Source organism: Heterocephalus glaber, unplaced genomic scaffold (assembly GCF_053883595.1).
Source record: "Heterocephalus glaber isolate CG9 unplaced genomic scaffold, H.glaber_assembly_v1.0 deba00001813, whole genome shotgun sequence".
Classification (NCBI taxonomy): Eukaryota; Metazoa; Chordata; class Mammalia; order Rodentia; family Bathyergidae; genus Heterocephalus; species Heterocephalus glaber.
In genome coordinates, this window is record NW_028258484.1 from 2,824,738 (window position 1) to 2,838,227 (window position 13,490).

The 13,490-nt window shown below is 43.3% G+C and overlaps 1 protein-coding gene across 3 annotated transcripts in view; it reads right to left on the reverse strand.

Moving 5' to 3' along the window:
* Positions 1-13,490, reverse strand: part of Top3a (DNA topoisomerase III alpha) — a 32,073-nt gene that overhangs the window by 6,060 nt on the left and 12,523 nt on the right. For 2 of the 3 annotated variants that reach the window (XM_087203913.1, XM_087203915.1), the window contains 8 exons: positions 11,559-11,633; positions 9,956-10,038; positions 8,098-8,305; positions 5,913-6,098; positions 5,663-5,792; positions 3,440-3,553; positions 3,199-3,364; positions 156-392 (listed from right to left, as the gene is read on the reverse strand). In XM_087203913.1, the coding sequence (XP_087060039.1) occupies positions 156-392; positions 3,199-3,364; positions 3,440-3,553; positions 5,663-5,792; positions 5,913-6,098; positions 8,098-8,305; positions 9,956-10,038; positions 11,559-11,633 (1,199 nt within the window). The remainder of the gene's footprint in view (positions 1-155; positions 393-3,198; positions 3,365-3,439; positions 3,554-5,662; positions 5,793-5,912; positions 6,099-8,097; positions 8,306-9,955; positions 10,039-11,558; positions 11,634-13,490) is intronic. The other variant, XM_087203914.1, reaches the window with a different exon arrangement.

Below are 13,490 nucleotides of genomic sequence, written 5' to 3' on the forward strand. Positions count from 1 at the left end.
CCAAAACAACAAAAACAAAAACAAAAAAACCACACTACTTCTCATTCTCCCACTTACGTTGTTCCCACAACACTTCACACCCAGATCCCACTCTGCTATCCTTCTGGCTCTAACACCTTGCCCAGGGGCCAGCAGCAAGCCCATCTTTAACTCACGACACGGACAACAGGTAACAGGGTCTTTCAGAGCTGGCCGGCCAACAATGCAGGTACTGGCAAGCAGAGGTGGGGGAGAAGCCGGACACTGACCCACCACTCTTCTTGGTCTTTAGGACTATGTCTTTGTTGCACTGTGGGCACTTCCGGATGGGCTCTGGCATGGCTGGGTAGATCTCTTCTTGCTGGGGCGTCTCTGTCCCTTCTCCAAAGTACTGAGACAAGGCCTCGTCCAACCTGAAGGAAAGACAAAGATACACAACAGCTGGCAATTACTGCAAAGGCACTGATGAGACGTGTATGTGTTCCTAAAACACACAGCAAGGAACTAGCTGATCTGATGCAGAAAAGGCAGAGAGACTGGGCTCAAAAACCAGCCCTGGCTCCCCTCAGACTCCTGGCTCTTGGAAGGAACCCAGCTACAGGCTCACATATGAAACTACACTTGGTTCATGTACAAACTCTAGAGTGTCTGTCAGCATTTAATGCTAGCTCATGCATTTCTTTTCAAAATTGGCATCAGATAGCATGAAGAATGAAAAACTCTGCAAAACTGTCATTTTCTACCATCCACATAGATGGTATGGGATTTATTTCCCTCACACACCATGCAACTGTCCAGGTGTGAATTTGGAATTCATGTCAGACCTTATTATGGTTTATATCTAGACATCCCCTCAAAGCCTCAGGTCTCAAAGGTGGGGCTTTTGAAAGGTGATTAGATTATGGGACAGTAAGGCTGAGTTGCTGGTAGAAGGTAAGTTCTGGCTGGAAGAGGCGGGTCACTGTGGGTATAACCAAGAGTGTATTTTCATTCCCACCTCACCTCCTCCCTTGACTCTTTCTGCTTCCCGTCCACCATGCTGTGAGCAGCTCTTCTCCACCATGCCCCTCTGCCATGCCCTCCTGCCTTAGAGCCAGCTGACAATGGACTGAAATGTGAGCCAAAATAAGCCACTCCTCCTTCAAGTTGCAAATGTTGGGTATTTTGCCTCAGCAATGAGAAAGTGACTAAGAACTCAAAGATTGAGGGCTCAGTCCCCAAGACTGCCAGAACTTCAGAGGCCAGTGGTAAATTCCAAATTGTGAACTGTGCTTCTAAGCCAACTGGCTATAAACTGGGTTTCTCATAAGCCCCTTCTCAGGTTTAAGGTGCTAGAGAACTCTGATGAACAGTTAGATGGAAGAGATGTGCGGGGCAAGGAACACAGAAGGGATATGGAGTTTCCATGGTGCCTCTGTGTGCCACCTTCCAGAACCTCCACACTTAGCTACTGAAAAACTCTTAGAAGCCCATACTTTTGGGGTTTTATGGCACTTTTATTACTGAGGCATGATTGATAAGTTGTTGACCACAGGTGATCAACTCAAGTTTCAGGCCTGTCTACCATCCCGAGAGGTGGTAAGGGTGGGGTGGAGGCAGAATGGTGAAGCTGAGAGTTCCAACCTCTAATCATATGGTTGGTCCTTGGTGACAAGACCCCCATCCAATGGGGGCTGCCAATGTCTGCCTCTCTGCCAGTCATCTGATTAGCAAACAAGACACTCCCTGCTTTGGAGATTTCAGGGGTTTTAGGACCTGTGGTGTCAGGAAATGAGTGTTTGGTGGTTTTTTTTGGGTACCGGGGATTGAACTCGGGACCTTGTGCTTATGGGGCAGGTGCCGGAACCACTGAGCTAAATTCCTGGCCCAGTGTCAGGAAATGAGAACCAAATATATATACATATATGTACATATATCTCATATAAATTACAGTATCACAAGTAGAAAATGTGCTATATTTCTAAGTAACAAAACAGACACATGCTTCTTGCTAAATGGCCAACACCATTTACTCATTCTTTTATTTATTTTGTGGTATTGGAGATCAAACTCAGGGCCTTCGTACTGAGCTACATCCCCAGCCCTTTTTTATTCTGAGACAGGGTCTCACTAAATCACTAAAGTGCTGAGGCTGGGCTTGATCCTCCTGCCTTAGCTTTCCAAAGTACTGGGATTACAGGTGTAATCTTGGCTTAAGTGGACAACTCTGTTCCAGATAACAAATAGATCATATACCAGGACTTGGATTTACTGATTTAAAGACCATATTGCTGGGTGAGGTAGCACATGCCTATAATCATAGCTACTTGGGATGTTGAGGCAGGAAAATGACAAGTCTGAGGCCAAACTTGGAAACCATGGAAAAGTAGAGTACTCAAAGGTAGAATACCTGCCTAGCATGTGCAAGGCCCAGGGTACAATCCCCACCAGGGGCCTTCACACTGAACTGCACACCTGTAATCCCAGCACTCTGGGACAACTGCAAGTTTGAGCCCAGCTTGGGGAACTTAGTGAGATCCTTAGTGAGTCTCACCTATGTAGTTCAGGCTGGCCTTGAACTCACTATGTAGCTCAGGCTGACCTTGAACTTGTAGAGATCCTCCTGCCTCAGCCTCCTGAGTGCTAGGAATTATAGGCATGAGCCCCCACGGCTGGCTAAGCCTGTCTCAAAATTTTAAAAAAAATTAAAAAGGGTTGGGGATGTAGCCCAGTGCAAAAAACTTGAAATAACACCCCCACCCCGACCAGTTCAAATTAATTGGGGCAGCTTGTTTTTTTTGGTACCGGGGATCAAACTCAGGTCCTTGCGCTTGCGCAGCAGGTGTCAAAACAACTGAGCTAAATCCCTGGCCCGGGGCAGCTTGTTTTGATTATTTCATTTCTTTTTTTTTTTTTTTTGTACCAGGGATCGAACTTGGGATCTTGCGCTTGCATGGCAGGTGCCAGAACCACTGAGCTAAATCCCCGGCCTGTTTTGATTATTTCAGAGGAAGAAAACCCAAAGGACCACAGCCTGTGTGGCCAGCTTCCCCAACAGTTAATGAGGCCACTGGTAAATAAAATCCCGCAGGGTCAGTATCCCAAAGAGCATGGGTCAGGAGTAGCCGCACCCCCTTGTTTCTGCTGTCCCCAAGAACTCTCACTTCTCATCAGAATTGCTATCACCAAGGCCTGGGGCTACAGGACCTCTGGGGCAAGAAAGCAGGGTCTGGAACTTACTTCTTTGCCTTAGCCACTGCTTCAATGAAAACCTGTTTATATTTCTGCACCTGCTGCCTCAGAACTACAGACTTGTCCTTCTTGCCTTCACAGATCAGTTTCAGATCAGCTTCCAGCTCAGCCCGGAGGTCAGGCTTAGACATCTCATAGCCCATGGAATCATAACCTGTAGGATAGAGGAGTGCTCTGTGAGGTTCCACACAAAACCTGCAGGGCTTGGGCAATCTCCCTCCTCCTTTACCTTCCACTAGTCCCATGCCCAGGTGCCCAGGGAGGAACCGCTTGTCGGAAGTGAGCCCAACATACATCCGGGCTTTGATGGTCTCAATGTGCTCCGCATGAGTGGCATCAGTACCTGGAAGCCATTTCCTGGTTACTTTGAGGCAACATAGACAGCTGTACCCACACTACCTGTTGATACCTTGGTCACCCTGGGCCCCTCTTCTACTTGGGCAGCCAAGGAAGGAGAGATGCCTCTATGCACATCTGGCTACAAATTATAGTGGTGACTTCAACTCTCCTGCCCGCTTCCAACCAATGACTTATCTTCACTATCAATTCCAGCTTTACAACTCCTGCTTTTTTTCATTTGTTTTTGTTTTTGTTTTGTTGATACTGTACAACTCCTGCTTTAAATCCTTCTCTCCTTCAAGTCAAGACCAAAGCTACAACCCAGCTCATCTCAACTGTATCATTTCCATGTGCAACCTCCTCATATCTGCCCATACTGGCCTCTTTCTCCACCCAACTTAGTCTAAGCTGTGGCCAAAGGGACCTTTTAAAATGTAGCTATGCTATTAGAAAATGCAAACCAACAACACACCCAGCTGTGTGGGTGTAAGACAGATAACAAGTGCTGATGTAACAAACAGGACCCTTGTACATTGCTAATGGGAATGTAAAATGGGGTGCCACTTTGGAAAACAGTTGCTCCAAAAAGTGATCCAGCAGTTTCATTCCTAGTTATATACAAGACACATATCCATACAAAAACTTGTACATGACTATTTACAAGAGCATTATTCATAATAGCTCCAAAGTAGAAACAACCCAAGTGTCTACCAACTGACGAATATAAAATATGGTCAATATATGCAATAAAAAAATAGAAGAATAGTAAAGAATGAAGTTCTGACATGGTTCAACAAAGATGATCCTTGAGAATATTATGCTAAGTTAAGGAAATCACTTAGAAAAGACTATATATTGCATGATTCCATTTACGTGAAAGATCTAAAATAGTTAGAAAGATTGGTGGTTGCCTAGGGCTGGAGGACGGGATTAGAAAAAAGGGATATTGGGTTTCTTTTTGAGACAATGAAAATGTTCTAAAACTGACTAGTGATGGATGCACTATATTGTAAATACACCAAAAAACACTGAATTGGGGGTTGGGGATGTGGCTCAGTGTTAGCGTACCTGACCAGGATGTGTGACATCCTGGCTTCCATCCCTAGGACTGCAAAAACAAAACACTGAACTGTACATTTTATTTTGTATTTGCAGTGCTGGAGATGAAACCCAAGGCCTTGTGTGCACTAGGCAAGCTCTACCACTGACCTACACCCCCAACTCTGAATTAGACAGTATATAAATCATGTCTCAATAAACCTCTTAAAATTAAGTACTTAGCTCTGTATGGCTCCTTCACTTATAAATCTTAGCTGGGTCCCTGCTCACCATGTGCAAACCTCTAAACCCTTCAGCTGGGCACACAAGGCCCTGGTCAATTGGCTCAAATCATCTCTCACCCTTAGCTTCTATGACCCCACCTCCACAGCCATAGCAGGCTTGTGCTTTCCTGTTCTCATGTCCTTCTCAAATCCTGCCAAGGCTGGGCTTGCCTTTGCCTGCTCTTAGTTTGGTTTTTCTGATAGACAGAGTGCTTAAAGGGAAAGATTCCTCTTTCTGCTTAAAGGGAAAAAATCCTCTTTTGACCCTTGTGCCTGGCACTCACACCTGCTGTTCCACAAGAACTCCTGTCTGACACTTGAAGGGTATTCACATCTGAGCTTTGAGTCACCAAAAACATCTATTTCATTTTACAGGGTGCCATGTGAGGTTTAACAACACTGGCCGAGGCTGAGGTGTGGCTCAGAGGTGGAGTGCTTTCCCAATATTTGCAAGGCTTTGGGTTTGATGCCCACCACTGAAAAGAAAAAAACTGAAATAAGAACTTCAAAAAACAAAACAAAACAAACAAACAAACAGCATACTGGCTGGTTATCTGGACCATATTTTTCTTTTTCTTTTTTTTTTTTGGTATTGGGGATTGAACTTGGGTCCTTGCGCTTGTGCAGCAGGCAGTGAAACCACTGAGCTAAATCCCCGGCCCTGGACCATATTTTTATAATGCACACCCTTTGGAACTCTGCTAACTTATAACTTACTAGCTATAACCTCTCCAGGCCTCACTTCAAAACTAACTACAAAATTAAGTAGGCTCTCCGGACGAGCTACTGACCAATGCCGTGTTTCTCCATGAGGGCGATGAGGTCAGCCTCAGTGAGCAGCTGTGGAGGGCTGGTCTCCCCATCTAGCATCTCTATTGTGCTGGGCTGAAACTGGGAGCCTTCCTCATAGACAGGGAGGAGCTACAAGGAGCAGCAGGAGTAGAGGTCAGATCATTCTGTTATCACCTTCAGGTCCTGCTCCTCAGCCAGCATGGAGTTGCAGTGTTAGCTGTCACCCCTTCCTGGGGCCCGCCTCATTACCTTGTCACTCCAGCGATCATATGGATACACATCCAGGTAGTTTCGGGCTAGAATCATGAGGCCACGGGCCACAAAGCGTTCCTGAGCAATGTCAATCTCCACAGTTGTTTCCTGTCCTTGGGCATCTTGGGAGCAGCAAGCCAGGAAATGACGAACAATCAACTCATACAGTCGCTGTTCATCTCCCTGAAGAAAGGAAAAAAGGAAAAAAGGAAAAAAAGAGCCTGAAACTCCTTCCAGAATAGTATTTTTAAAGCACACCAGTGCCATGGTAGTGTCAGCCCGGCTTATGCCACTGTCAGTCTAAAGTTCTGCAGGGAACAGGACACATAGTTGCTCAGGCCCTGCATCAAGTGGGTCCTTGGAGAGCTCATAGGGTTTGGCACTTCACACTTCACAACTCTAAAGGCTAAAGATAAGTAAGGGAGTCATTGTCCTCTCCAATCAATCTAAACAGAAATAAGACAAAGGCATAGGATTAGCAAGACACTCCTTAATACAAGATTCACAGAGTAACACTGTTTGACAGCCCATGGCCCACTCTATACATGCACGTAAGCAGTGACTTGTTAGGGTGAATTCCCATCAATGAGCTAAGCAAAGATTTAGGGAGACTCAATCTATCAAAAGATCATGGGGCATTTCCACTCATATTTTTTTTTCCACTCATATTTTTATTTCCACTCGCCTTCTAGGGAATGGAATTAATATGAGAAAATGAAAAAAAGGAAACAAAATCTTTGTAAATAGGGAGGGATGGAGGGGTTGAAGGGAGGGCAGGGCAAGGGGGAAAAAATAAGAACCAAGAGAGTATGTAAAGGTGCATATCTCCAATGATTGAATGTCATTACATTGTACACCTAAAATGTACCAATAAAAGGATATACAAAAAAAAAAAATTCGCCTTCTAAGAATTCATTCAAAGGAAATTAATTGGAGATGTGCACAAATGTTATTAACTATAGTGGATCATGTATCAAAAAAAGCTGGAAACAGCCAAGTGTGGTAGTGCATGCCTGTAATCCCAGCACTGTGGAGACTGAGGCAGAAGGACTGACACGAGTTCGAGGCTAGCCTGGGCTACATAGTTAGGTCAAGGCCAGACTGAACAACATAGTGAGACCGTCTCAAAAACCCTGAAAAAAAAGGGAGGCAACTTAAATCTTACAAAAACAGATTTGGCAAATAAATTATGATATATCAATGTGATTGTTAGGTATCTTTTTCTTTTTTGGTGATACTGGGTAAATCCAGGGCCTCCACACTGAGCTAAATCCCCCTATCCCCAGCTCCCTTTAAAAAAATTTTTTTTAAATTGAGGCAGGGTCTCACACTAAGTAAATTACTAAATTTCCCAGGCTGATTTCACACTGCCACAACCTCCTAGAGCACTGGGATTAGATGTGCCGCCACACTTGGTGTTATCATACTTTTACATATTAAAGTAAATGGCGAAATGCTCATAATACAGTATTAAAAAGTAGTTTTTACAGAGCTATTTTTTAGTTTTATTATAAGAATATTACATAGTTGTGTTGAAAATGTGGTCCTACTTATAGGGGTTGGACTATAGGCATTTTTTTCCCTTATAATCTGTTGTATTTTTTAAACTGTCTAGAATAAAGATGTGGTACTTTTTAAATGAGAAAGAATATACATAATTAAGAAGATCAAAGTTTACTTGGCTGCAGGTATCAAGCCTGAGTAGTTGCTGTTGGCACAGGGAAACAGCTGGAGCCAGGCAGAAATGAGCGCAAGCACTGTGGTGAAGCAGGGTGATGGGAAAGCCTCCAGAAGAGGAGGCTGTGGAAAACAATCTAGTCTCGGAGGATAGTTAGGCTTTCATCAGGTAGCAAGGGAACAGAAAGGCTATGAAGCTTGCTGTGGGTGTGGACACTGTGCAAGAGCCAGGGGAAGGTGAGTTGCCACATCTGTGAGGAACCAGTAAGGAAGCAGCAGAGCTGACCAAGAGTAGAGCCCACAATGGGCGACTTTTCAGGAAAGTCAGGCACAAGACTATGAAATGGAATTCTGATACTGACTCCTTTTTTTTTGAGATGGAATAGATATTTCAAAATAACTTATTTCCTAATATCAGTGCCCATAGAACAAATTCAAATCCTACTACTGACTCCTTAGCACTCGTCTCTAGATGTTAGCAGGCTCTACACTCAGGGACACCAACCTGCAAGTTACTGGTATACTTAGTGGGGTGAATTGGAGGGTGAGCTTGGTCAGACTTATTTCCATTGCGTGGGGTAGGGCCACCCCGTTCTAAAATACTCTGGGCAAAGGCCCCCCAGTCTGGATCCTGCGTTTGCTGTTCCACCAATGCCATCAAGTTTAAGTCTCTGGGGAAAATGTTTGTCTCTGTTCGGGGATAGCTGATGTACCTAAAAGAAAGGTAAACAAAAAGAAATTTGTAAGCTCTTTCACTGGTCTTTAAAAACTGAAATCCTCGGATAACATCTGTAATCACTCATCCGACAGGCAACTCAAAAGAAAAGGACCTAATGACCCACACTGACAAAAGGTTTAAGATAGGACCCGCCCTTAGGGGTGAAAAGCAGTAAGTTCTCTCTCTCTCTTTTTTTTTGGTACCGAGGATTGAACTTGGGACCTTGTGCTTGCAAGGCAGGCAGCAGAACCACTGAGCTAAATCCCCAGCTCAGCAGTAAGTTCTCTTGCTAGGATACTTGGAGAAGCCAAAAGAGAGAAGGGACAGCACAGTGTAAGGCAAAGGCCCTCTGTAGCAATACCGTGGCCTCAGATATGTCACTGGCCTCCCTTGTTCTGTTAGTCTAACCCTGTGCCGTGCGTTAGCTTTGCTGGTCCTGACAGTTCCCACAGTGTATGGTCCTGTAACTTTTCCTAAAGCATACAAAGAACAATGTTGTCCAGTAAAACTGTAATGTGTACTCTGCAATTTTAAATCTTCTATTGGTTACTTAAAAATTATTATTATTATTTTTTTGGTACCAGAGATCGAACTCAGGACCTTGTGCCTGCAAGGCAGGGAGCACAACCACTGAGCTAAATCCCCAGTCCACTTAAAAGTTATTACATGTGTAAATACCGAATAGTTTCTCTGGTGTGAAAAACTAAAAGTGTAAGTAAGGTTCAAAATGTATAATTGATAATGTGAAATAGGAAGAAAAGGTCTAAAGGAGGAGTAGGGGAAGTGGGAGGGGTAGGAGAAATGAAAGACGGGAAAAGAAAAATATGAGGAAAGGAAAAAATGGAAACAGTCTTTGTAAATAGGGAAGGGTGGAGGGAGTGAAGGGAGGGCAGGGGAATGGGGAAAAAATAAGAACCAAGATACATCATGTACAGGTACAAGATCCCAATGATGAACGTAACTGTATACCTAAAATGTACCAATAAACTTTTTTTTTTTTGGTACCGGGGATTGAACTCAGGACCTTGCACTTTCGAGGTAGGCAGTGGCACCACTGAACTAAATCCCCAGACCAATAAACTTAATGAAAAAAAATTATTGAAGCTGGGTATGGTGGTACATGCCTGTAATCCCAGTATTCTGGGAAATTTGAGGGCAGGCTGGGCAACTTAGCAAGACCCTTTCTCAAAATAAAAAATATGGGGCTGGGGATCAATTCCTAGTATTAAAAAAAAAAATTATTGAGATAGCTTAGTAGCAGAGCACTGGTCTAGAATGTGTGAGGCCCTGGATTTGGTCCCTAGTCCTACAAAAAAAGAGAAAAAAAATATTGATATATTTTCCATCTTATTTTCACGTAAGTCTTTAAAATCCAGTGTATATTTTATACTTATAATACATTTTAATTAGGACAACTGAAATTTCAAGTGCTCAACAGTCACATGATGGACACCACAGTTGGGGAAGCTCAGTGCTAAGGTACTTATGATGGCCAAGTAGGTGAGTGATTTTGTAAAGGGTTGTCTCTTGCCAGGGCCCTAGGGAGAGTCGCTAAGGGGTCAAGAGTAGGATTTTGAACTGGGGTGTAGCTCAGTGATAGTGTTTGCCTAGCATGCATAATCTCAAGTATTGAGAGAATATTTACCCTTGAGTGTAGAGCTTTTCAGCAATTCTCATAGTTTCTTTAGCATTTATTCTCAACTTTCGAGAAGCCAGTTTCTCCAGCTCCTATAAAGAGAGTCAAAAGGCCTGTTAAGTTGCAGGTGAGTTAGGGGAACCACATGACCACACAATTTATCTTCAGCAGGTCTAGCCCCTGTCGTTTGACCTGGTGTCCTCATTCCAAGAAAGAAGAACTATGCTTAAGGAAGATTTCTGCACCTGGTAGGCAGATGCCAACCAGTGGTTTTCAGACACTGATATGCAGCTCTAAAATTAACCTGGGGAGCCAGAAGACATGGGCCTAACCATTGAAGAATATGACAGTGCAGGACTGGGACAGAAGCTGACATCTGCATTGTTTATTTTTTGAGACAGTGTCTCACTATGTAGTTCAGGCTGTCCTTGAACTTACTCTAGTCCAGACTGGCCTCAAACTTGTAGCAATCCTCCTGCCTCAGCCTCCCAAGTGTTAGGATGTGCACTACCATGCCTGACATCTGCTTTTTTTTTTTTTTTTGGTACCAGGGATCAAACTCATGACCTTGCGCTTGTGAGGCAGGCATGGTGCCACTGAGCTAAATCCATGGCCCTTGATATCTGCATTTTTTTTTTTTTTTTTTTGTACCGGGGATCGAACTTGGGACCTTTTGTTTGTGAAGCAGGTGGCGAATCCACTGAGCTAAATCCCTGGCCCGACATCTGCATTTTTAATACGCAGTCTAACACACTGATGCTAAGGCAGGCAGTCTGAGAACTACATTCTGGAAATGCCACTCAAGCCCTAGAAAATTTCACTGGATGATGGAAAGCATTCTGTGAGGCCTCCTTGGGAATAACTAGGTGCTCTTTTCCCCTATGTGAAACTCCAACAATGCTGACTATATGTGAAAGCATATTTACCAGTCAAGAGTAAAACACATGTTGTGCCGGGGATATGAGCTCAGTGGCAGAGCACTTGCGTGGAAAAAAAAAGCTACTTAAATCACAATGCTATCAAAATACATATATTAAAAAAAACAGGAGCTGGGTGTTGTGGTGCAAGCCTGTGATCCCAGCACTCTGGGAGGCTCAGGCAGGAGGATTAACAGTTTGAGTACTGCCTGGGCTACTTATTGAGTCTCAAAGAAAAATAAACAAATAAAAAAGGGCTGAGGATGTAGTTCAGAGTGAAGGCCCTGGGTTCAAACCAGGTACTGTGGGAAAAAAAAAAAGATACCAAATTATGCCAGTAGTTACGTAAAGATGGAAAGATTACAGATCATTTGTCTTCCTCAAACCTCATATAATGCAGTTATATTGCACTTGTTAACTTTAATTTTTTTTTTTTTGGTGGTACTAGGGATTGTATGTGTTAACTTTAAAGTTTTTTCTTTTGTAATGGGGATCGAACTCTGGTCCTTGTGCTTGTGCAGCAGGCGGCAAAACAACTTTAAAGTTTTTTAAAAAAAACAACCAAATATTGAGATATCAAGCAGGTCCATGTCTTCCCCAAGTGCTTTGTTGTGTGGTTTTGTGTAAGGAGAACCCCAGTCTCACAATAGGAAGTAATTGTTCTTTAGCACTGGAACAGTCTGTCTAGAACATACCACAGTGTCCAAGGCTTGAGGCCTCCACTTGCTCTTTGGCTTTGACCTGACCTCCACTACAGTTGCCATGGGATCCTACAAGACCAGGAAAGCAAAGACCACATTAACTTGGGAGTGTATTACCTTCAATCTGCTGCAGCAGCCCTTGTTCACTATTTCAGATTCCAATGACCGCCAACAGAGATCACAGCCTCGGCCCAGCAGTGTCCCATTTAAAGTCATTTGTAATGGACAGTATGGTAGACTCCCATCACCCTCTTCTCACTCAAAACAAGATTTTTTCTTGTACCAGGGATCGAACTCAGGACTTTGAGCTTGTGAGGCAGGCATTGATGCCACTGAGCTAAATCCCTGGCCCTCAAACCAAGATTTTGAAGGACAGCTTTATAAACCTTAAGCTGCCTGTTCCAGAGTCAATGGAATGCTATCGTCTCTGGATCTCTTGAGTAGTTTTTTACTGACACATGGTCTTCAGAATAGTTAAAAATACGAAAAATTAGGGCCGGGGATTTAGCTCAGTGGTTTTGATGCCTGCTGTGCAAGTGCAAGGACCCAAGTTCAATCCCTGGTACCAAAAAAAAAAAAAAAAGTAAAAAAATTATACAAGCTGGGAAAACTAATCTTAAAACCAACCTCACATTTTAAAAAGATTGTAAATACTCAAAACACTCAGCTTCAGTTATTTTTTAATGAGATTATTTGTATAACATAATCCAAATTTCTCCTTTCCTATAGACTGGGGAACCAATCATTCTTTCTAAGGAGTTAAAAATATGCCACCTGCCCCATATTCCTGCTCCATATCCTGGTGAATGAGCAGCAGGACGGGATCTATTTATTTATTTATTTAAGGTCTTTTTATTTAATGTATAAATATGTAGTGTTTCAGAGACTCCAGCTGGTCTAGGGTGAGAAGGTGGAGTGGTAGACAGGGTGAATCCTAGGAAATGATGGACTCACAGCAAGAGCACAGATATACTGGGATCTAATCTAGTGGCCAGCGCTCCATCTCCAAATAGCTCTAGGATATCTGTGAGTTACATTTTCATCTTCCTACTCTGAAATGGGCATGGTATCATGGCTGTCATGGGATTGTAAGAATGAAACAAAATTCATTTAATAAAGTGGCACATAGCAGGTAATTAATAGTTTTTATTTCCTTTTTCAAAGTAATAATAAACCTGCCAGAGCATATCACAAATTATCAAACCTAGAGCTCTGTGGATCTTAAGATACCACTTTGTGCAGCCCCAGGTTAAACCAGGCAATTAGGCGCTGACCTACAGGAAGCGGCACCACACAGTGGACTGTCTGCCAGAGGGTCAGATATGTGAAGGCGGCATCCTAATTCTGCCACTGACTGACCTATGGCCTAAGCTGACTGTGGCCCTTTGCATGTGGTGCTCTAAAGGATATGCTTCCCCTGCTCAAAGGTCACCCGTAAAACCACTTCATCTAAAACAGTCTGCATCCTGCCCTCATGCCATTCTCTATTCCTTTATCTTGCTTTATTTTCACCCTGGCATTTATCACTGTATGAAATTAATCTGTGAAAGTCACAAGTAATTTAACTTGTGAATTAATTTATGAAAATCATTTGTGATTTTTATCTCTGTAGATTTCCTCATGGGATCAATGGAAGAAGGTTGGACCAGATGCCCTTTGGAGCTCTAGCAGTTCACGGCCTAGATAGGTCTAGCTGACACTTTCTAATTTCTGACAATGATATATCAACAGGAAGGATTTCTGCTATACACTTGTCAAAATGTGTGTACTTTTAGTACTATTTTCATGGGGTTCTACATCTTTCTGGTCCCCAGAAAGTGATGCCCTGAGATGCAAACTAAAAACCAGTGGGAGAACAGGACAAGATCACCTCTGACAACAGAGAGGGCAGGGCTGGGGAGGTGCACAGAATGTTTTCTAGGTCAT